Source organism: Aquarana catesbeiana, linkage group LG01, assembly GCF_042186555.1.
Source record: "Aquarana catesbeiana isolate 2022-GZ linkage group LG01, ASM4218655v1, whole genome shotgun sequence".
In the NCBI taxonomy this organism is placed as follows: domain Eukaryota; kingdom Metazoa; phylum Chordata; class Amphibia; order Anura; family Ranidae; genus Aquarana; species Aquarana catesbeiana.
The window spans coordinates 561,529,211-561,551,680 of NC_133324.1; the positions used below are offsets into that span (position 1 = coordinate 561,529,211).

General features: G+C 43.0%; 1 protein-coding gene across 1 annotated transcript; it reads right to left on the reverse strand.

Moving 5' to 3' along the window:
* Window positions 1-1,758: 1,758 nt before the first annotated feature.
* Window positions 1,759-22,451, reverse strand: OAZ1 (ornithine decarboxylase antizyme 1). Its single transcript, XM_073596452.1, is given in 6 exon segments — window positions 1,759-2,166; window positions 6,168-6,253; window positions 7,770-7,942; window positions 10,168-10,254; window positions 10,256-10,313; window positions 22,211-22,451. Coding segments are annotated over 6 exon segments (651 nt in total). The 5' UTR covers window positions 22,327-22,451; the 3' UTR covers window positions 1,759-2,035.
* Between the last annotated feature and the right edge of the window lie 19 nt (window positions 22,452-22,470).

Sequence of the window (22,470 nt, forward strand, 5' to 3'; positions counted from 1 at the left end):
ACAGTGGTAGAGTTCTGATCAAGACCAGGATACTGATCCGTACAGACACTAGTCATGGTGATGAGCGATTTCTAGTATGACTAGCAGAGACTGATAATACTGTATTATTGGCACAGGCTGGGTGACAGGAAGGCAATAAACTGTGTGCCTAACTTGTGGCGCTTTTGCTCAGATCTGGCTGGCTTTCTTCCCAGATTTCAGGAAGAACCAGCCAGATCTGGCTTGTGCGTTTACTAAACACACATCTGTGCTATGATTGGCCACAGCCAAAATCATTGGTTGCAAGCCTGCTGATGAACTGGTTTGTGTTCAACCACAGCACCAAAAGCATGTACCTGTTAACCTGGTGCAATTCATGGGTACATTGCTGAGCCCAGGGGAGCTGCCAGCCAGCAGTAAAATTACTGTTGGCTGGTTGGAAAGTTAGAAAAATAAATACATGAAAAATTGTACTACCTGCAATTTTTTTTCAGAGTGGCCCAGATCCTCCTGTTCTTGGGTCCCCTGCCAGTACTCTTGGCTCAATCCTGTGTGGAATTCTGAGCCAGGCTGTGTGCCAGTTTTGCCTTGCTACCTCCTTCACTGGATTTGATGGAACCAATGGTTCCTGCTTCTGCCTCCATAGAGACCGATTTTGGAGCACAGCACCAGGAATCAGACTTAGGTAAGCATTTTGGGGGGAGGTGCAGTACATGCTTAACCCAGAGAATGCATTAAGTTAGAAATGCTTAACCACCACCATTTGAAGTTTACCCAAGCTGAAGTCAGAACTAAATGTCTACACTAAATCTACCATAATGTATTGGAATATCATGGGAGAGACTTTACACTGAGAATCATGGACATTAAAGCATTTGCAATCCAAGATTTCAGCAGTAAGGACCATCACTGCATCCATTACATTAGGTGTGACCCTGGGGACAGATTGTAAATCCAGCCTCAGGAAGTCAGCTCACCAGGCCCAGTGAAAACTGAGGACCACAAGCTGGATAAAGATTAGTAACACCCCGTCACCAAACCTGGCCTGTTATTCAAAACACACCATAACACTGACAGCTCCCCTAATATTGGAGTAGATCCCCTTAGTGTGTCCATGCCTTGACAGGTCAGGGTTGTTTTGACACCTCTGAAGTTATGCTGTGGTTTCCGGCACCAAGCTGTGAGTAGCAGATCCTTTAAGCTCTTTAAGTTGTGGTGTGGGGGGCCCTCCATGATTTGGACTTGTTTTCAACACCACATCCCACATATTCTCAACTGGATTGAGATCTGGAGGCAAAGTCACCTTGAACTGACTGTTTTGTTCCTCAAACCACTCTTAAAACTTTTTGCAGTGTGGCATACAGTTTCCATGGAGGGATGTACTTTGTCAAAAAAGTTTTAGGTACTGTACTGCCTCCGCTGGCTTGCCTTATCGTACATCCTGGTGTCCATGTGGACCTTGTCAAAGTCATTCAAATCATTATGCTTGCCCATTTTTCTGCTTTCAACACATCAACTTCAGGGACAAGTTTACTTGCCGCCCAGTATATCCCACCCAATTTCAGGTTTCCATTGTAATGAGATAATGTGATTTACTTACTGACAATTTTGTCAAACCATGCTTTGTATCCCTTTTGCTCTGTACCCCATCCTCTTCCACCCCTAGTCATGCTATACAGGACTGTGCTCAAAGTAAAAGGTTTCTTCTTAAAAACATAATATAAATGTTTTATTTAGAATTAAAGTACTTTGATATCACAAAACACATTAAGCTTCAAATGACATTGCAATAATCTGGAGTGCGCATTTATTCAACATCAAAACATGCAAACAAAAATAATTCAGGAAAGATGATCTGACAAAATTCAACAGCCTGCCTTCACTTACAGCTCTAACCTGGACAGGCCAGGGCAAACATTCAACCACAGCAGTAAACTGAAGAGATGTTGAAACTGAAGAGATATTGAAAACTTATCACAACTCATCTTAGATGGGGGGGGGGGGGGGGGGGACACAACAAACAGCTCTAAAGACGCAGAACATCATTGCAAGATTACTAATCCTCATCCGAAGAATCTCTTTCAAATGTGTAAGCCATAAAACAAGCATCTGGTCTCTTAGGGACAAGGGGATGTCCAGGTCTCACAATCTCAAAGCCCAGGAAGCTGAAAGTCCGGAGAAGTGCAGCTGCAGAAAAAAAATGAAAATAAATTGGTAAAAAACACTAACTGCAGCACTCCAGAGGCTTTAGGTTTAATTAAATGCATTTTAAAAAACACTTCAATGCAATGTGTAGAACACAAGCGAGAACCATTTTGAACAAAAGTGATCTTTGCTTGCCAAAAATACATTCTTCTAAAGTGAGTAAACTATAGTCTGTTTAGACCAGGGGTCTTAAACTGGCAGCTTGCAAGGCTGACAGTTACAAGCATGACTCCCACAGGCACAAAGAAGCACAGATGTATTTTTGAGCACGAGCACCTGTATATATCACCTATGAGGATGGTTACCAAAGCACTTTATATTTAATTCTGTTCATTATTTATAACACTTAGTGCAGTGTACTTTTTTTCAGGCTGGGACTTCTAGTTTTGCAACAGCTAGAGGGCCACCAGTTTGAGACCCCTAGTTTAGACTGACATTGAGTTGTCAAGGCTACTTGACACAGCTAGCCAAAGTGATTTATTGTTTTTGGTTTAAGAAACCTGAAGTCAACTAAATTACTTTCTGAAATCCCAGAACATGAAGAAAGTTTAAGAGCAGGCAATGGTCTCATGCAAGAGTGACTCGAGCCAACTGACCCGTTTGATTGGCTGCTTTGGAGGGCAGAGGAAAGATCTGTGGTCCAACAGACCCTAGACATCCCCATAAAGAGGACCGGTCACAGCACATGCCATCACAAGGGATGTTTATCTTCTGTGATGGCAAGGGCAAAAACCCCCCAAAAACTCTAAAATGGGAACCCTATAAAAGCAGGGGAAGGCAACCTGGGGTCCTACAGTTGTTGCAGAATTACAAGTCCCATCATGCCTTTGGGAGCAATTGTAACTGCCAGCCTTGCAATGCCTCATGGGAAATTTAGTTCAACAGCTGGAGGGCCCCAGGTTGCCTACCCCTGCTATAAAGGCTTTTGAAGCAGGGCTTGACAAGTTTGCATTGAATCGAGAAGCCAGCAAAAAGTCTTAATTTCTGCTAGAAAATTTTGCAAATAAGCAATTTTCCTGCTGCACTAATTAGTGTAAGTGTGCCTGTCAGAATTGCTTGTTACCGGCTCTCCTTTCCTCACGCTGTTACATGTGAGGAAAATACTGCCGATAACCAGCAAGTCTGTTTACAATGTGAGCAGCTGTCATTGGATACAGCCAATCACATGGTAACCACATCCCAGGTGTGGTTCTGGGAGGACGGCAATAGATACCCAGAACGCGCGGTTGTCATTTAGCTGCCCGGAACTGCATGTCCAGGGTGTGGGGCAGTAGGAATTACCCATGCCTGGCAATGGGCTGACAAAACCCCAGGCACCAGGATGCAATTTCAAGTCGCCATGGCGACCAGGATTTGTCGTGCACCATTTTTAAAACAGTCTACTGATAATTTAATGTACCCTAGTTTTCCACCATTCCACAGGCATGCAAAGTTTTAAAAAGCATGACATGCAAGGTACCCATTTACTCGGTGTAACATTTTATATTTTACCAAAAAAAAAATATTGGTAAAAAAAATTGTGTGCACTAGAAGCCATTTTTTTAATTTTATGAAAATTTGCATATTAAAACCAGTGCGCATATGTGGCAAAAAAATAAATTGCAAAACCCACTATTTTCCAGGGACTTTGCTTTCAGAAAATCTAGATTGTTTGGGGGGGTCCAAGTAAATTTTCTAGCAAAGAAAAAAGTAACTTTTTACATATATGAGAAATATAATTGGCCTGGTTGGCAAGTGGTCAAACCAGTTATGCAAGAATGTAAATGCAGAGTGCTCATGAGTATGAAAGAAAAGTTCAACACCAAACGCAGCATGTGCATTCCACACTGGAGTTTACTTAGAAGTATCTGTCTTATTCCACACCTCAGTTGTGATGCGGAGAGCTAAATCTGTCATTGACATGCGAAAAAAAAAAAAAATAGTCAATAAGTAGCACACATGCTTAAAAACCTGATTAGATTATGGCTGGGATGAGTAGATCCTCATACTACCATCAACACGTTGATTATGCCATTTGAAAAAGTAGTAAGGTAAGTAAGCAATTACTTTGCATCATTGTTGATCAAATTGCTATACTTCTTTCCGAGTTAAGATAAAGCACCCTAAATTCAATTACAGCCAAATCAAGTATACAATGTTTTTAACCTGTAGATACTGGTGTACATTTCTCTTTACATAAAAAAATAAAAACCAAATCACTGGTTTGTACTGGGAGACTAGGCTCCCTGCACAGTTAATGTAGGTTGACAGGGATTACTGTTCTGTATAACACACTGTTCAATTCTTGTTACTTCTACTCTGTTCTGTCCCTTTGTGTGAAAGTCATCTTACACTATGAAAAAAGGGATTCTTGTATGTGCAAACTTCTGTGTCAACCTATAAAGAATTTCAAAAAAGAAATTTGTGTACAATACACATCTGCTCTGTATGTAATGTAGTCCATGCTCTTGCAAGTCATTACAATGTTATCTTGCATAAAAGTTTCTTTAAATCATTTTGCACTTAACAGTACTCAATCAAAAGCCGTAAGATTGGCAGCCTTACATTTAAAGCAGAGCTTCACCCAAAAGGGGAAGCTCCCTTTATCTGTCGCCTCCCCCCCTCTGCTGCCACATCTGGCACCTGATTTTGACAGGTTCCCACTTCTGGCTCAGTTCACCTCTGCAAAATGAGCCGACAGTTCGGCCTCTCTCCCTCCCCCCCCCCACAGCAGGCCCATTGAGAAAGCACCGCACAATTTGCACATGCACAGTAGGAAACTGGCTGTAAAGCTGCAAGGCTTCCCTGTCTGTTCCTTTTAGTGAAGATGGCGGCAGCACTCAAGAGTCGATTCAAGAAACGGCTTGTGTAAGGACACCTTAGGATGCCTGGATAGGCAAGTACCCTAATGGTAAGGCCTCATATGTACACTGCCTCTACTAAGCAGACGTTTAGGAGTTGCATGTTTTCCCAACTGCCCCTGAACTCTATGTTGTGATCTTATCTGTCCATGTACACAGGGTCGTAGAGTACAGTACAGTAGTTTCTAGGCAGTTGAATTTAGAGGCATTTTTTGGAACGCAAAAAAAAAAAAAAAAAAAAAAATGGGTTCAGAAGCTGAGTTTACAAGCATTTTAGGCATCAAACGTGGCTAAACATGGTTAACACGCGTTCATTTTTTGCCATAGAAAAAAAAAAAAAAAAAAAACACACTTCTAAAAACGCAAATGCCTTAAAGTGACACTAAAGTTTTTTTTTCTTTTTTTTTTTAAACATGTCACACTTGCCTCCACTGTGCAGCTCATTTTGCACAGAGTGGCCCCGATCCTGGTCTTCTAGGGTTCCTCGGCAGCTCTCGGCTTCTCTCTGCATCAGATAACCCCCTGGGAGAAGCGCTCTCCCGGGGGGGGGGGGGGTGTTACCTTGCGGGCACACTCCCGAGTCCAGCATTTGGCTTCCATAGGCGCCGAATGCAGGACTGGGCCCCGCCCCCCGGCCGCATCATTGGATTTGATTGATAGCAGGAGCCAATGGCTGTGCTGCTATCAACAGCCAAGAACCCCCTAGCAGAGAAAAGTTTGAGGATTCAGGTAAGTAAAAATGTTAGGGGGGAGGGGAGATGCATTAAGGTGAAAAACAGGAACCTTTATAACCCCTTCAAAGTCAGCAGCTACCGTATTTGTAGCTGCTGACTTAATTTTTGGGGCTGGCTGGAACGCCTCTTGCAAGGCTTGGTGTGAAATATGGCAAGGCAATTGCAACTGCTGTATTTGGGCTTTCATTTAAACTCCATTGCATAGGGCTCCATTGTCCTTTCTATTGCAGTGAACTTTTGCATCCTAGGCAAGGCTGGGGTCACAGGGAGCAGCACTATTTTCTTACTCTGCTGTTAATTGTCATAATTGGCTTGCAAACCAATATGATTCTGGGGATTTGCTCAGCCTAGCAAACTTAAAAACAAATCCCTGCACACAGAGAAACTTGCAGATACAGAATGAACTTACCTCTATCATCTCTACTCTTGTGGAAACATATGAAAACATGGTCAACTTGAAGCTGCTCCTCAGCAAACTCTAGCAGAACAGCAAAACTAAAAAAACAAAAACAATATTCCTTAGTAAACTAGTTGCCGTTTGTCGTATGCAATAATTCCATTTTTATTTTTTTAAGGCAAGCCTCAAAACAGCAGCAAATAGGCACCGTGAGGTTCGAGTCTCTTCCCTTGTCAGTTATATAAACTCATGCAAAGTTCCAGCTCAGAAAGCTAAAGCATTCAAACCAAAAAGCTGTTCATCTCATTTTACTTAAACCAAACCTGCCTAAAAAGGTTTCTAGATAATCATGCCAAGTACAGGCAACCTACTGTAAATAGGTCAAGTGTTCAAATCAACCTTCATTGTGCTGTTTAAAACCTAGACTAGACTGCATTAAATCTTTTTGACAAGTTAGAAATTAAGCCCCCCACCGCTCAAGTTATAAGTTTCATACTCAGCCAATGGTTATACAATGAACTCAGAAGAGAACCTGACATTTGACAGACGAACAGGATACAGGTCTTGGTAGCAGGGAGGACAGGGCCTATTCTTTAATTTGGAAGAAATGGATACTATTGGAAACAGGGGAAAACTTAACCAATTACAAGTTCTTGCCATCCCTGGTCTTCAACATGAAATGATTAGCACTGCTGCCTTATAAATGCATAACCACAAGGTTCTGCCTGCAAAATCTTCAGAATGGTTAGCATGGGGTCAGGCAGCTAATGAGCAAAAAACTGAAGTTTTAGGTAATCTCTCACCCCAACACAAGTCATACACTGGGCAATTTAAAACCTAAAAGCCATTGGATCCAAGCTTGGCTCTTTCAAAGCGATATTAACCACTTAAAAACTGCCTATATTACACACTGCGGCAGGGTAGCTATTGCACAAAATCACATACCTGTATGTCAATTTGTACAATACTGGGGGCATGCACGCTCATTGGACAAAGGGGAACCAGTCAGCGGGTCCAGCGGACCTTATGTCTGCTGGCCATCCACAATCGTTCCCCAAAGTGGCAGAACAGTAATCTGCCTATGTAAACCAGGCAGATCAACGTCCAAGCAGGAACACGGCTCTGTTTCCAGTCTGTCCATCCAACAGTTAGTGAGCCCTGAAGAGCTGAGGCTCTCGTGTACCTCATTTAATCAAGATGGGGCTCAGGTAATTAGGGGAGGGCTGCTGCACACAGATTTACCTTCATGCATAGAATGAGCCTTTACAACCACTAACCAAAAATAGACAGGTGATTAGCCTTTTAATCTGATTTTAGAGCCATTTAAAAAGTAAATCCATTTTCTGAAGCATGCACTCAAAAATTCTTCCACAGGACAACAGCATGTGCAGAAATGCTACCATTGTCTCAGGAACCAGTAGCATTGCTTGTTCACATACCACCATGGAGGGCAAGTAGAAAAAGCCAGATTCCTTGACTACTGTATTACAGACCTGTTTTGTACATATTTACAGAGGGCTGAAAAAAAAAGTTTATAGTTTGTATGAAGCAAAGTGTTTACGTCCCATTTTTCAATTGGAGTCACTAAAAGTTAGAAGAGCTGCATTAACTTACCTATCTTTGCTCCCATCAGGAAGCGTGCCACCTGGGATTTCTATGTACAAGTTGTTGTTGTTTAGTACAGCCTTCCAGTCTACTTGTTTTCCATCTGTTAGCCTAGATTGGACATTGAGAATTCTGGTCCTGTTAGAGGATGCAAGGTCCTCTGTTATGTTCAGCCTGTTATCCTGGACAAAAAAAAAAAAAAAAAAAACAAAACACATTAACATTTGGAGGTGATTGGGTCCATAGGGAAACAAATCAGAATACATATAGAATATCATCAACCTGGCAGGACAGTAGTAACAGGTTCACTGCAAAATATGTTCAGTCCAATGTGTTACGACTCCACTGTAGGATCTGACATGGTGTTTACGATCTGCGGGGGAGCAGGTATTGCACAAACCTAAAAGTGTCAGATACTTGCCAGTGTGTTAAATGTCACAGATCCCTGACTGCTGCCAGTACTGAGCCTTGTTTTACCTTTAGTTTCTCTACCCTCTAGTGATGGGGTCACTTAAAAAAAAAAAAAAATATGCTCAGTATATGCCAGAAGCAGAGCGCAATGGAACCACACACATATAAAAACAAACCCAACCACTGCTTAACCCACAGACTGAAATATACTGATCTTGACAAACTAACAAAAAACATGTCAATTAAATGCATCCCAATTAGCCACTGCATTTCCTAAAGTTTTAAAAATACTAGTTGCCTGGCTGCATCTTGAATAAACATGTAGCAAAGCAAGTGTGAAATCCTAACCTACATATATACTTGGTTCAGAAAACAATCTCAGAATCATTAAAGCCATTGATAAGCATAATAGGGGGGAGCCCAAGTCAGCATAGACCAACTACACATTTGTTTTTAAAGGTTACAAATTGATAAGATAGTACAAAAATGTCAAGCATTGTCATAACATTTTGGGTACTGGAACTTTAGATTAAAAAAAAAAAATTCCTGTTAAGCAGTTGGTATTCATGAGGCTGCTTTAGCAGAGTATTTGCAATAACCTTGAAATGGCATATTTATGCTTTGAGTGACCCAAGTAACTCTTGATTTATTGAGGGGTAAATACATTTAGGGCTCTTTCACACAGGGGATCCGTATGTCCGTTTTCGGATGAAAAACGGACATACGTGTATCCCTATGGAGCATCGGATGTCAGCGGTGACATGTCCGCTGACATCTGACCCGCTCCGATAAGTGTAACGGAGGAAAACCCTACTTTTCCATCCATTTTCGGATCGGGTGACGGACACTACGGTCCGTCATCATCCGATCCCCCATAGGGGAGAGTGGCGCTTTGACAGGTGCATCGCTGCACAGCGATGCACCTGTCATCTTCCTGCTCAGCGGGGATCGGCGGAGCGATCCCCTCTGAGCAAGCGGGTGTTCACGGGGCGGATCATCACTGATCTGCCCCGTGTGAAAGAGCCGTTAGTCTGCAGGTGCACAGGATTAAGATACTCAAAGGGAAGAAAACATTGGGTGGAAGGAGGGAATCGGTGAGATTTTCCTTACTTCCCATAAAAGAAATGGTGGTAGTCAACTGGACAGGAAGGCAGATGGTGTGGGGGGGGGGGGGGGGGGGCGCAAATGAAGCAAATCTACCAGAACTTTATCTGTATGTGCATTTCTGGTTGTCATTTCATGATCTGCCAAAGGCACTGGACCGTCAGGACAACCAAGCAACAGTTGTTACAGGAATCTAGCTGTGCATTTTGTTAGTAAGGAACTCTGTATGATGGAATAATAAAAATGCCCTTAAGTAAAACTGGTTTAATAAACATTAATAAAATTCATGGTTTTATATGAAGTGCTTTTGTGAAGTGTAATCAGCAATAACCATCCTATCAGCTTAAATACAAATCTGTAATTTGGTGCTCACATGCCATTTTACCAAATAGATAAGCTGTATGGGTGGGCATGGGGTTGGATTAGCACAGGCTTCCTTCAACTGCTCAACAAAATGAAAACAAATAAACACTTGAATTATACAAGTGGACTGTTGCACACCATTTTCTTTATGCAGTCTTGGGATACACAACTCTGGCACAATGCAAGACCAAACAAGTGGCTGCCCTTTTCTGCATACTGTGCCACCTAAGTGAACAAGCCGTCTGGCTATGCTGCATGAAAGTCACAAAGCTGGCTTGGCCAATGCAGTGTACCAGAGCTCTGAACACTTTAAATCTATTGTAATAAACCTCAGTCACTATAATACATAAATTACACATCAAGTGATGCTTTAAAAATGGACAGTGCTTGCTTTTATTGAGCCATTTGTGGCAGCTGTGTGGTATGGCGAGTCACAGGTTTGCCTTTCAGAACTGAACCATAAATACTGCCTGAAGAAATCTGGCAGTTAACACTCGGTTAATATCTACTTAAACATGCAGATACTTACAGAATAAAATAAATTAGCTGAAAGATTGTGATCCCTTTGGCTATTCCCTCGCCCACCTGGGATCTTCAGGGGTGGGTGAGGGACATCAGGAACACCACCGAGGCCCCGGACCCAGGTTACTACAGCAATTGAAAGAAACCCTGGAACTGGAAGAAAAACAAAAAAAAAACAAAAAAACATTGTACATGTTAGGATTATTCTCCACAGTAAAAGCAATTAGTTAAAAACAGAGCTCCACCCAAAAGAGGAAGTTCCTCACAAGGCAGGAAGACCTTAAAGCGAAAGTGCCTGGTTTTGACTGCAGAAACCTTTCACAATGTAGAGTGCATGCACAAGCAGTCACAGCCAGGTGCCCACAGTTGAGATGCCAGCACCTCCCCCAAACAATGAGGGAAGGAATGTCTCGAGCGAACATATCACTGGATCCTGGGACAAGCGAGTATCTACAGTGAGGGAAAATAGTATTTGATGCCCTTATTTTGTACGTTTGCCCACTGACAAAGAAATGATCTATACATTTTACTGTCGATTTTAACAGTGAGAAAAAAAAACCCACACACATTTCAAAAAAGTTATAAATTTATTTGCATTTTAATAAGTGAAATAAATATTTGACCCAATTGCAAAACATGACTTGGTGCAATTACAGAGGTCAGACGTTTCTTGTAGTTGGCCACCAGGTTTGCACACATCAGGATTTTGTCCCACGCCCCTTTACAGATCCTCTCCAAGACATGAAAGCAGAGTTCCACCCAAAAATGGAACTTCCAGTGATCGGATTCTTTCCCCCTCTCCGGTGTCACATTTGGCACCTTTCGGGGGGAGCAAATACCTGTCTAATACATGTACATGTTCTTTCTTGAGCAGGGGGGCCTTGTGGGCGCTGCAGGAATTTAATCCTTCACAGCGTAGTATTTTACCAATTGTTTTCTTGGTTACTATGAGTTCTGGGCTGATTCCTCACCGTTCTCATGATTATGGAAACTCCACGAAGTGAGATCTTGCATGGAGCCCCCCAAAAAAACTGTTGTAACCCTCTCAACAAGCTTCTTGGCGATAGTCTTGTTGCCCATTCCAGCCTTGGACAGCTCTTTGGTCTTGGCCATGGTGGAGAAATTGGAAACTGATTTATTGCTTCTGTGGACAGGTGTCTTTTAAACAGGTAAAAAGCTGAGATTAGGAGCATTCCCATTAATAGAGGGCTCCTAATCTCAGCTCATTACCTGTATGGAAGACACCTTGGAGACAGAAATCTTGCTGATTGATAGGGGATCAACAATATTTCACTCATTAAAATGAAAATCAATTTAACTTTTTTGAAATGTGTTTTTCTGGATTTGTTATTCTGTCTGTTAAAATAAACCTACCATTAAAATTAGACCAATCATTTCTTTGTCAGTGGGCAAACGTACAAAATCAGCAGGGGAGCAAATACTTTCCCTCACTGTATTTAACACAAAATTGACTGGAGCTCCTCTTTAAATCATTTAGTCCTTCCAGATACATAAAAGCAGTATGACAAATTGTTCTTTAAATATCCAAAAAGGAAGTATGACAAACACTTAAGTTCTCATCTTGGATCATGTGATAAAGAACTGCAGACTAGGGGTCGACCAATTATTGATCCGGCCAATATTCACTTTCTGAAGCATTGGTCGCAAACTTACCGATCTTACCAATATTGCTTCGAGGTGTTGTACCGGTACCGTTCTTTAGAGTGGATGGTTGGCTTCCTTGCAGGCGCTCAGCTTTTATTACAAGCAGTGGGAGGGAACATACACACACCACCACCCCCCTCCACTTCCTGTCCCACCGGCTTGCCGGAAACCCGAACAAAGCAGATCGGCTTTGTTCGGATCTAGTAACCCAGAAGCGATGTCATGACTTCACTTCCATCCTAAGTGTGCCAGTTTAAAACAAAGTACTCAAAAATGCCGATCTTGACGTTTGAGATTCCTCCATAAAGAGCACCTGTACTGCCTATTACTGTCACAGGGGATGTTTACATTCCTTGTGACAGCAATAACAGTGATTAAAATTTTTTTAAAAGGACTGTAAAAATAAGTTTTAAATCACTACTGTAGATCCTGCTAGCATCACAAAAGGTCAAGCAACTGGCATGCAGGCAACATCTGGAGCACGTGTAGGCTCAGTGTTCAGATTTTACCACACCATTACCTACAAGCTAAACATTGCTAAAGGAGGATCAGGAATAGAGGTGTAGGAAAATAAGGTGCCCTATGAACAGACCACCAATAGGGTGGTGTTTTCTTTAGCAACCCAACTGTTCTTAGATTGTAAGCTCCTTGATGGCAGGGACCAATTTGATTATTTTATAACTATATGTGTAAAGCACCGCGAAAATTGACTGCACTATACAAGTACCTGTAATAAATAGCTAAAGTGCCCCTGCAACACAGACTTCTCCGAAAAGCAATTTTAAGATTGATTATTGGTGAGATTTTCCTTACTTCCTTTCCCTGCGATATCCATGAAAGATAAGTGTGTGGTAGTCACCTAGACAGGAAGGCAGACAGGGAAAAAACCCACACCTGCTCACTCTTCTACTCTACAAAAACTGGATTTGAGTACTTTAGTAGCTGTTAAAGAGGAGTTCCACCCAGGGGGGCCGTCAAAAAAAAAAAAAAAAAAAAAAATTAAAAGTCAGCAGCTACAACTACTGCAGCTGCTGACTTTTAATTGGGCACTCACCTGTCCCTGGGTCCAGCGATGCGGGGGATCGAAGCCCCACTCGTCCCCCCCCTCCACTCATCGGCGCCGGCATTTCAACTGTGGGCGCCGGGCTGTGGCTTCACAGCCTGGCACCCACTGCGCATGCGCGAGCGGCGCCGCGCGCCGTGATTGGCCGCTCAATCACCTGGGACCTGTAATGGGTCCCAGATGATTGACAGGAGGGAGGGAGCAGAGCGGAGCCCTTCCTGTGCCTGGGGGGGGGGGGGGGGGGGAAGTGATGTGACCAGCCCAGGCAAAGGAACAGGCAGACTACGAGGGACCACCTAGCAACAGGCATTTAGAGGTAAGTGAAAAAAAAAAAATATCCAAATGTTTTTTTGTTTTTTTTTTTTTAGAATTTTTCCAGGTATTTTTGTTTTTTGGGTGGAACCCCACTTTAAATACTCTTCTTGGAATGTACTGCTGGTGCAGAACAAATGGAAGCACAAGAGCCTCGTTAGGGCTAAAGGGTAACCTCCTTAGGTGGAACAGAGGCCCTAAAACTCAAGACAACCCTGTCTCATCATAGAACTAAAAAGGTTAACTGCAAGACATGGCCGCCAAATCAAACCGCCAATGCAGAGGTGATAAACAAGGAATGCTACCTTGTGAGCCAGAGTGAACAATTATGAAGAAAAAAAAATAAATAAATAGGCCAACAGAACCAGGTTAAGGTTCTTTGGAGCCATACAGGGAATGAGAGGCCAGCAGTCTTTGGAAAAGAACTGCAAGATCTGGCTTTTGGCACAGTGCTGACTCAGACCAGACTAGAAGATGGTTAAAGAGTGTTTCAAAAACATTTCATATTCCCGATGTGTCTGCTGTACCATGTACTTGCGTTAATTAGTATCCCATTTTCTTTGCATTGCTTCCTTTGTGTGACATACTTGGTGACCCTGCCAGTTCCTGCTATATTTCAAACTGGCCACGTTAGGACATGGAAGCACATCCAACCCAGTGTGGTCAGTTTTCTTGCTGCGCTGGGAGAACAGCCTGCCTGTCCTCCAGTGGCCAGACTTGCAGACACACCGCCTCTGAACAGCTCTACACTGTCCTGCTTACACTCGCCTTGCAGTCTCTATGCCCACCTCTCTAAGCCCCTTAAATACTAAAGGCTATTTTTATTTATTTTAATCAATAAAACATGTTCTATTTACCTGCTCTGTGCAATGGTTCTGCACAGAGCAGCCCTGAACCTCCTTCAGTGGTCCTCTGGCAGTATCTTGGCTCCTAAAATGGAATTTGGCTTCAATTTGTTACTGTACTTATCTGCTAGTCCAGCCAACACTCCCCTCCCCCCTGAACTGACAACACTGCTGTCCAATGGCACCCACCTGTGCACATTCATCCAGAGTGGGGGGCTCGCCAATACAGGTGGTGTGTTACTAGCCAAATCACTAGGTGAAAACAGGTCTAGAAAACTGATGGTCACCACATCGTATGATTGGTGAGAAATTTTACATTTCTGGTTTTGGGTTTAATACCACTAACTGAATCCTGAAGTGTGAAGTGTGAAATAAGGGTGTCCCTATTCTAACTGGAAACTGGTCTTTAAAAAAAATAAAATAAATATAAGGGGCAAATAGACAAAAACTTTTATCTGTATGGGCGCTGCTGGTTGCCATTTCATGATCCACTATAGGCACTGGATTGTCATGGCAACCAAGCAATGGCCACACATTTATTACTGGAGTCTAGCTGTGCATGTTAGTAAGAAACCCTGTATGATGGAATAAAAATGCCCTAAAGTAAAACTGGTTTAATAAACACAAATAAAAGCCATCATTTTATATGGAGTTCCTTAGTGAAATGTGATCAGCAGTAACCATCCTATCAGCTTAAAATGACACATCTTTAATTGGTGCTCGCATGTCATTTTATCAAACTGATAAGCTGTAAAGCACTGCTAAACAGTTGAGGTATTTTGAGGTATAATCTAATATTAGATTTTCAATAGGCTCTTGTCTAGAGATTTGAACTCTTCTACACACCACCCCTCACCCCCAGCTCGTGTCATCTCAGATGCAGCAGATGCCCATGGGGATTTGAGACCTGAAAACAGCAGCCATTTACAGATTGTTTTATGCATATTCACAAAATAAACCCTCCATTTTGTATCATGATTATTGGTTAACTCTGGGAAATGTCATGAATACGTTTTTAATATTCTGTGGGTTCAACACTTGCAGATGTTGCAAACGTAACTAAATATTTCACATAACCGGTTCTGTTTTAGGTATGATGAGCCTTAAATCCAACTGCATGTAAACAGATGAAGACCTTACACTCGCTTTATTTTTATGTGAAAGCTAAAACCACGAAGGGTCATTTCAGCATGCAGATGCTAGTAACAAAGTATACATAGGCATTACCATTTCTCCACATGGACCAGACAAATTATTCTAAGGCAAGAAAAATGCAGGAGCTTTAAAATGAAAGGAAAGGTTACACAATGTCCCAACCTGTTTAATGCAGATTCCCTATCACTTAGTACTATCCGCATACATTTTCAAATAAGCCATTTGAATAATTTTTATCCCCCCCCCCCCCCCCCCCCCCAAATGACCGCAAAGCCCTGGCTGATCCATTTCCTGTGGAGAGCTGACTAATTGCTAAATCTTAAAGGGGTTGTAAGCTCTTGAGGTATTTTCACTCTAATGCATTAAGGTGAAAAACCTCCTGTGACGCAGCAGCCCCCCAGAGCCCCCCCTTTACTTTCCTCAACCCGATCTTTCCAGCAACGGGGGTGAGCACACCAGCTCCAGCCAGTGTCTTGGGTCCTGATTGATAGCAGTTCAGCCATTGGCTCATGCTGCTGTCAATCAAATCCAATGATGTGAGAGCCAGGGGGTGGGGCCAAGTCCTGCTATCTGTCAATGGATGCAGCAGGACATGGCAATGTGCCCACACAAGTGCCCCGAGGGAGAGCGGCTCTCCAACAGGGTACTTGAGAAGAGGAGGATCTGGGCCACTGTGCAAAACCAACTGCACAGGAGGTGGTAAAAAGGATTTTGGGCCAAGTTTTTCCTGAACACCAACCCCCCCTTAAGCTGTAAAAGGCAACCGATGGGGATGGCTACATGTTGAGGCAATGATGCTTTGCGCCCATGGCAATGTAGACCCAATATGTAGTGATCAGCAGGCCTGCTAAACTATACACATTTAACCACTTAAGGACCGCCGCACGACTATGTACGTCCAAACTTTGAAAGGGGATATCGTTATGGCAGCAGCTAGCTGCCATAACCCCGGTATCCCCGTTTTCGTGCGGCGGCCGGCTTTCAGATAAAAGTGGTCCCTGCGGCGGATTCGCCGCAAGATCACTTTTATCGGTGGCGGGAGAGGCCCCCCCACCCCCCGCGATCCGGTGCCCTCCGCCGCTTACCGGAGCCGTCGGTAGCAGCGGAGGCGATCGTGTCCTTCCCCATGGTGTGTCTGGAGACGAGTGAGGCTAAGAAGGCGCCCACTCTTCTCCATGACACTGCTGGGCGGAAGCGACGTCAATACGTCACTTCCGTCCACGCCTCTTAAAGGCATATTTTTTTAAATGTCATTTTTCTAAATGACTTTTTTTATTTTATTGCATTTTAGTGTAAATATGAGATCTGAGGTCTTTTTGACCCCAGATCTCATATTTAAGCGGTCCCGTCATGCTTTTTTTCTATTACAAGGGATGTTTACATTTGTAATAGGAATAAAAGCGACACCATTTTTTTTATAAAAAAACAGTGTAAAAATAAAATATTGTAAAATAAAATTTAAAAAAATTTTAAAAACCCCCCCCGTCCCGACGAGCTCACGCGCAGAAGCGAATGCATACGCGAGTAGCGCCCGCATATGAAAACGGTGGTCAAACCACACATGTGAGGTATTGCAGTGACCAGTAGAGCGAGAGCAATAATTCTAGCCCTAGCCTCCTCTGTACCACAAAATATGCAACCTGTAGAATTTTTTAAACGTCGCCTATGGAGATTTGAGGGTAAAAGTTTGACGCCATTCCACAAGCGGGCGGAATTTTCAAGCGTGACATGTTGGGTATCAATTTACTTGGCATAACATTATATTTCACAATATAAAAAAAAAAAAATTGGGCCAACTTTACTGTTGTCTTATTTTTTTATTCAAAAAAGTGATTTTTTTTCCAAAAAAAGTGCGCTTTTAAGACCGCTGCGCAAATACGGTGCAAAAAAAAGTATTGCAACGACCGCCATTTTATTCTCTAGGGTGTTAGAAGAAAAAACATATATAATGTTTGGGGGTTCTAAGCAATTTTCTAGCAGAAAAACCTGTTTTAAACATGTAAACACCTAAAATCCAAAACGAGGCTGGTCCTTAAGTGGTTAAGTTAAAGAGGTAGCAAACTGTACTTTTGTATTTTACCTACAGGTAAGCTTAGGATTAAGTTTACATGTAGGTTCAATGAATAGATAAACGTGCACCGCTTAGGAGATATTCTGGCGAGCAGCAGTCGGTGTTGTCACTGGCATATGAGCTCTGAAGGAACAGCATGTGTGCCATTCATTCACAACTCAGTGCCGCGGCCATGGCTCCCGTGCGCACGCATGTAGTGACATCACGGCTCGGCCAGTCAAGAGGCCGCAACCTGTGAACCCAGAAAGGAAGACCAGGTAAAGATGGAAGCCACTGCATCAGTGACAGCATGCTGCTGGAGGGTTTCACTTAAAGGCAAGTTTTTTATAGTGTGCTAGTATGATGCATACTAGAACATTATGCCTTTACCTCACAGGGATTTTTATATTAAGTTCTCTACCAATTTAATTGGGGGGGGGGGGGGGAGCACTGCAAACATTCTACAACCACGTGCCAGCAAAAATGGGGTTATCCTAGAGGTCGACTGATATGGGTTTTTCTGTGGTCGATGCTTATAAATCGGGCCGGCCGATACATGTCGATTTTTGCTGCCGATTTTTCTTTTGGCAGGTGGCACTGATTGGCACCGGCAGGTTTCACATTGAGCCAATTTGTCAGTTTCAGTTACACTATATGTAACTGAATGCAGAGACCAGCTGTCAGAATTCAGCATGATGTCGGGGGTGGGCGGGACATGGGGTGAACGGGGCCCTGCAGCTATCAAACAGCCAATGATTGGGCTGCTTAAGTGGGCGGGGCAACATACATGTAGCAGCCCACACAGATCCCATTGGCTGGTGTTTGATATCTGGGTCCCGCCCACTCCCGACATCACACTGAATTCTGACAGCTTCTCTCTCTGCATTCAGTTGCAAATCCATTTCACACACTGAGCACAGAGCCGCTCAGTGTGTGAAACTGTCAGTGGAGTGTGGGGAAGGGAGGTAATCAGCCGATTTTTGCAAAAAAAAAATAAAAATCGGCCTATGCCGATTTCTTAAGAGGCCAAATATTGGCCGATATATTGGTTGACCTCTAGTTAATACAGGGAGCGCGATCTGAATGCTTCAGAGGCAAGGGAGATTTAGACATATGGTTAAACCTACCATTAGAGCCGTGAAATTACCCCGTCAGCATCTATAGATCCAAGGCCTTATGGGCCAGGAGAGAGGACAAGTCCACCAGCAGCAGAGAAAGGCAGTGGAGAGATTAAGTTATGTTGTCGCATGACTGCACAGAAAAACTTGGGGGGTTGAGACATCAGTCCCATGGGAAGCAACATTTAACAGGCGAGTTATTGTGTAACGAAATACTGACAATCACACACATAGGTGAGGTTGAAAAGACAAGTCCAACCTATGTGTAGGCTTTCCTTCCACTTTATATGTCTGGAGCTCTGATGTATACCACATAAGTGGACTGTACCACTAAAAACCAGACTGGGAATTAAGACTACACACACTTAATAGGATTGCAAAGGGGTTTTTTTGTACAGTGTTTTTGCACAGAGCAGTGCCAAACCTCTTCTGGGGTCTCCCAACAGCACACTTGGCTAACTCCTCCCTGTGTTTGCCTTAGGCCTCATTCATACTGGCACGTCTGCATGCAGCAAAAAAAAAGTTCTCTGGGCATTATAAATGTATGCCTCCCAGATTATTTCTTCCTGCATTTAGAGGTTTCTGCTTTAAAGCAAATTTTGGCACATTTCCATGTGTTAAAGCGGATCTGCACACCCCCAGCTCCTTTTTTTAAACCCCTGCCTACCTGGTTGCGGTCCCTGCACATTTAAAGCACTCTCCCGCCAACAGATCCAGCATCATCCTGCTGAGATCTGCCCATTGATCTGTCACCTGTCAAACCTTTAGATATCAGGAAGCTGCCAGCTCTGAGGTTCAGCCACCTGTCCCTGCACATCCCCCCCCCCCCCCCTTCTCAAGGACTATGCCCCCTGGGAAATGCAACTTAAAGCGGAGTTCCACCCAAAAGTGGAACTTCCTCTCATCTGATTCTCTCTCCCCCCCCCCCCCCCATCCGATGCCACAATTGGCACCTTTCGGGGGGAGGGGGGGTTGTGCAGATACCCATCTACTACAGGTGTTTGCACCCACTTCCGGGAATAGACTCCCACCGAAGTCACGCTCCTTCCTGCAGCCCCCCCCCCCCCGTCTCCTGGGAAACACGTCCCAGGAGATAGTGGCGACCACTTAGGATGCACAGCGTGACTCGCGCATGCACAGTAGGGAACCAGGAAGTGAAGCCGCAATGCTTTACTTCCCGATTCCCTCACAGAGAATGGCGGCAGCTGCCAAGAGATTGATCGCCATCGCTGGACTCCAGGACAGGCAAGTGTCCTTTATTAAAAAAGTCAGCAGCTGCAGTATTTGTAGCTGCTGGCTTTTAAATTTTTTTTTGTGGACTCCCTCTTTAAATCCCCGTGCAGCAGCAGAAACATTTTTCCTCCAGTCCCTTAGGCTGTCAGGTACTGCACAGGTAGTCACAGCGGGATGGATTCTATTAATTGCTCCCTCTGCATCACTAATCACCTTCCCTGTCCTGAACACAGTGAGTGACCTATACCCATCACGTTGTTCATCCCTAACTGAATAGTAGACAATGTTTACTATGCATCAGTTTTTGATGAAACAGGAAGCCTCTACAGGAGGAGCCAAAAAAAAAAAAAAAAACACATTAAATGCCAATCGTCAATCTACCCACCATTTCTCCCGCCCCTAACCCATCCTGCCAAGTGTTTCTGACCTTGTGAAATCAGTTATACTTTCCCCAAGGTCCTTCAATTCCACCTGTGGTAAGCGCTTCCCTATCACCATGCGATAACCCTCACCATCCAGCCCCCTTTCACAACTGTCAGTTCAATGTCAGCTCTAATGTGTATCCCAAGAAGACTCCTCTGGCTGGCCAATGGAATGGTCCACGTCACTCAGAAGTGACATGACACGTGGAAGAAAGACCTCAGCAGGAGGTAGACCCAAAAATGACCAACACTGGATGATCACATCCCAAGGTAAGAGGAAAAACAGCGAGTTTCCCTCATCTCTAATCAGGGGATGGGGGTTGGGGGAGTAAAAATTTAAACGGGAGTTGGACTTAAAAAAAAAAAAAATTTGAGTCACTCAGGGAAATTAACCTAGTGGCAGAAAAAAAAACCCACATCCAAGACAGCCAGCTTTATAAAATTGCACAGTATTGCCTAGTCTCAGAATCACATAACAGGTTTCCTGCTATGTAGTGTCATGTAATAAAAAAGATATGCTACATAGGCAGCATGAACTCATTCCTACAAATCTACATAATCATTTTAGATACTTTGAGCCATTGCCTGCTCTAAAACGCACAGTGTAGAACACTGTTTAATCGGCAATTTTATTACGCAGCTCCATTTTTTTTCTATCCTAGCTAGGAAGGCCTTAAAACGCCTACTAGTAAAGACAGAAAGCTGGTGCTTAATTACACAGGCACGAGCCAGCTGCTAGGCAATGGGTTTGTTAAAGAATTGGCAAAGGCATTCTAATCCCGGCACACCTTGGCTAGAACAGTTCAGGGAAAAATTGCAAGTCGGCTGATAATTGATCAAATCTGCCGGTTATCAGCTTGGGCTTTATCACCACCCACCCGACAAAGACAGCTCATCTCTATGCAAGGTAAAATATTAACAGATAGAAGCAAGAGGCGGCAAGGAATGCAAAAAGAGCAATTTAAGCTTTAACGCAAGGATAAGGATCTTCATTTCGGCCATGTGATTAATAATCAGATTGGAGAGGGGAAAAAAAAAAAAAAAAAATTTTTTATATATATATATATATATATATATATATATATATATATATATATATATATATATATACATACATATATACACACACACATACACACACATATACACACACATATACATATACACATCTGTATTAATATGTCAGAAGATCATTGGCTTCGTTGTAATTTATATAAATATATATGATCTTCTGACACATTGATAGACAGATGTATATCTGTCAAAGAGAGATATATATATATATTTCTCTTTATCAGATATACATCTGTCTATCAATGTGTCAGAAGATCATATATATTTATTTATATAAATTATAACGAAGCCAATGATCTTCTGACATATTAATAGACAGATGTATATCTGTTCATCAAAGGGTCAATATATCCCTCCCCTCTGATACATTAGCTCTATGACAAACCTCAAGGGAAGGTATATTACCCAATCAGGTTTCTTTAGATCTACCATCAACTATGTCCTAGAAGGGCCTGGCTGATTTGATGCAAGTTAAATGGATTGTGTAATTAGGTCCTGAATAGCTTGGTAAATCTTAAGATTGTACAGACGGTGTAAAATATGGCTGGCTTTACATGATGTCCTGCCTTAAAGGAGCCCAATAAAGATCTGGGAAGGGTAAAAGCCAGGTTAAATATGAAAATAGTCATTTCATATTGGTATGTTGAAATACACAACATGCGTATTTATTTAGAACGCAGATCACGTTATGCGCATCGCATTAAAATTTGACGCATAACCCATCTTACATGCGTTTCCATCATTTGTCACCTAGGCAAAAAAAAAAAAAAAAAAAAAAGACACGTGACTTGTTTTCAGGCCCATAATGACCAGTGTTTTTCGAACATGGCACTATAGATGCCACACTCAGGACAAAAACCCCCCACACAGATGTAAAAAAAATAGGATATACGTTATAAAAAAGGAAGTATTTTTTTTTTCCTGCACTCTCACCACCCTGGGAATGTCAGTGTATGGGGTACAAACAAGGCCTAATCCTCCACCAATCACCCCATCCCAGAAAGGACACGTGATGTGGTACTGTACATGAGGAGCCTGTCATTAGAAAACAGAGATGGGTGAGAAGAGAGGAAAAGGCGTCAGACGGCCGACACAACACAAGAGGCCTCCTACCTTTCACTACTATTACTGGGAATACTCAGAAGAGGCATGATGTAGCTTTTATTTCCTTCCTTTTCTCTGGCAAAGCAATGGCTATTGAGTATCCGCTGAAGAGAGGATTTCACCATCCGGCCTCTCTGGTCTGCGAACCAGAAATCCTCCGGCCTTCTGCCTTTTCGGTACCTCTCAAAATGGCGAAACGCCGTTGCAAATAACACCTTTAAGTAGACGACCGGCTGCCCCCGCCTCTTACACTGTCACCCTCGTTGTCC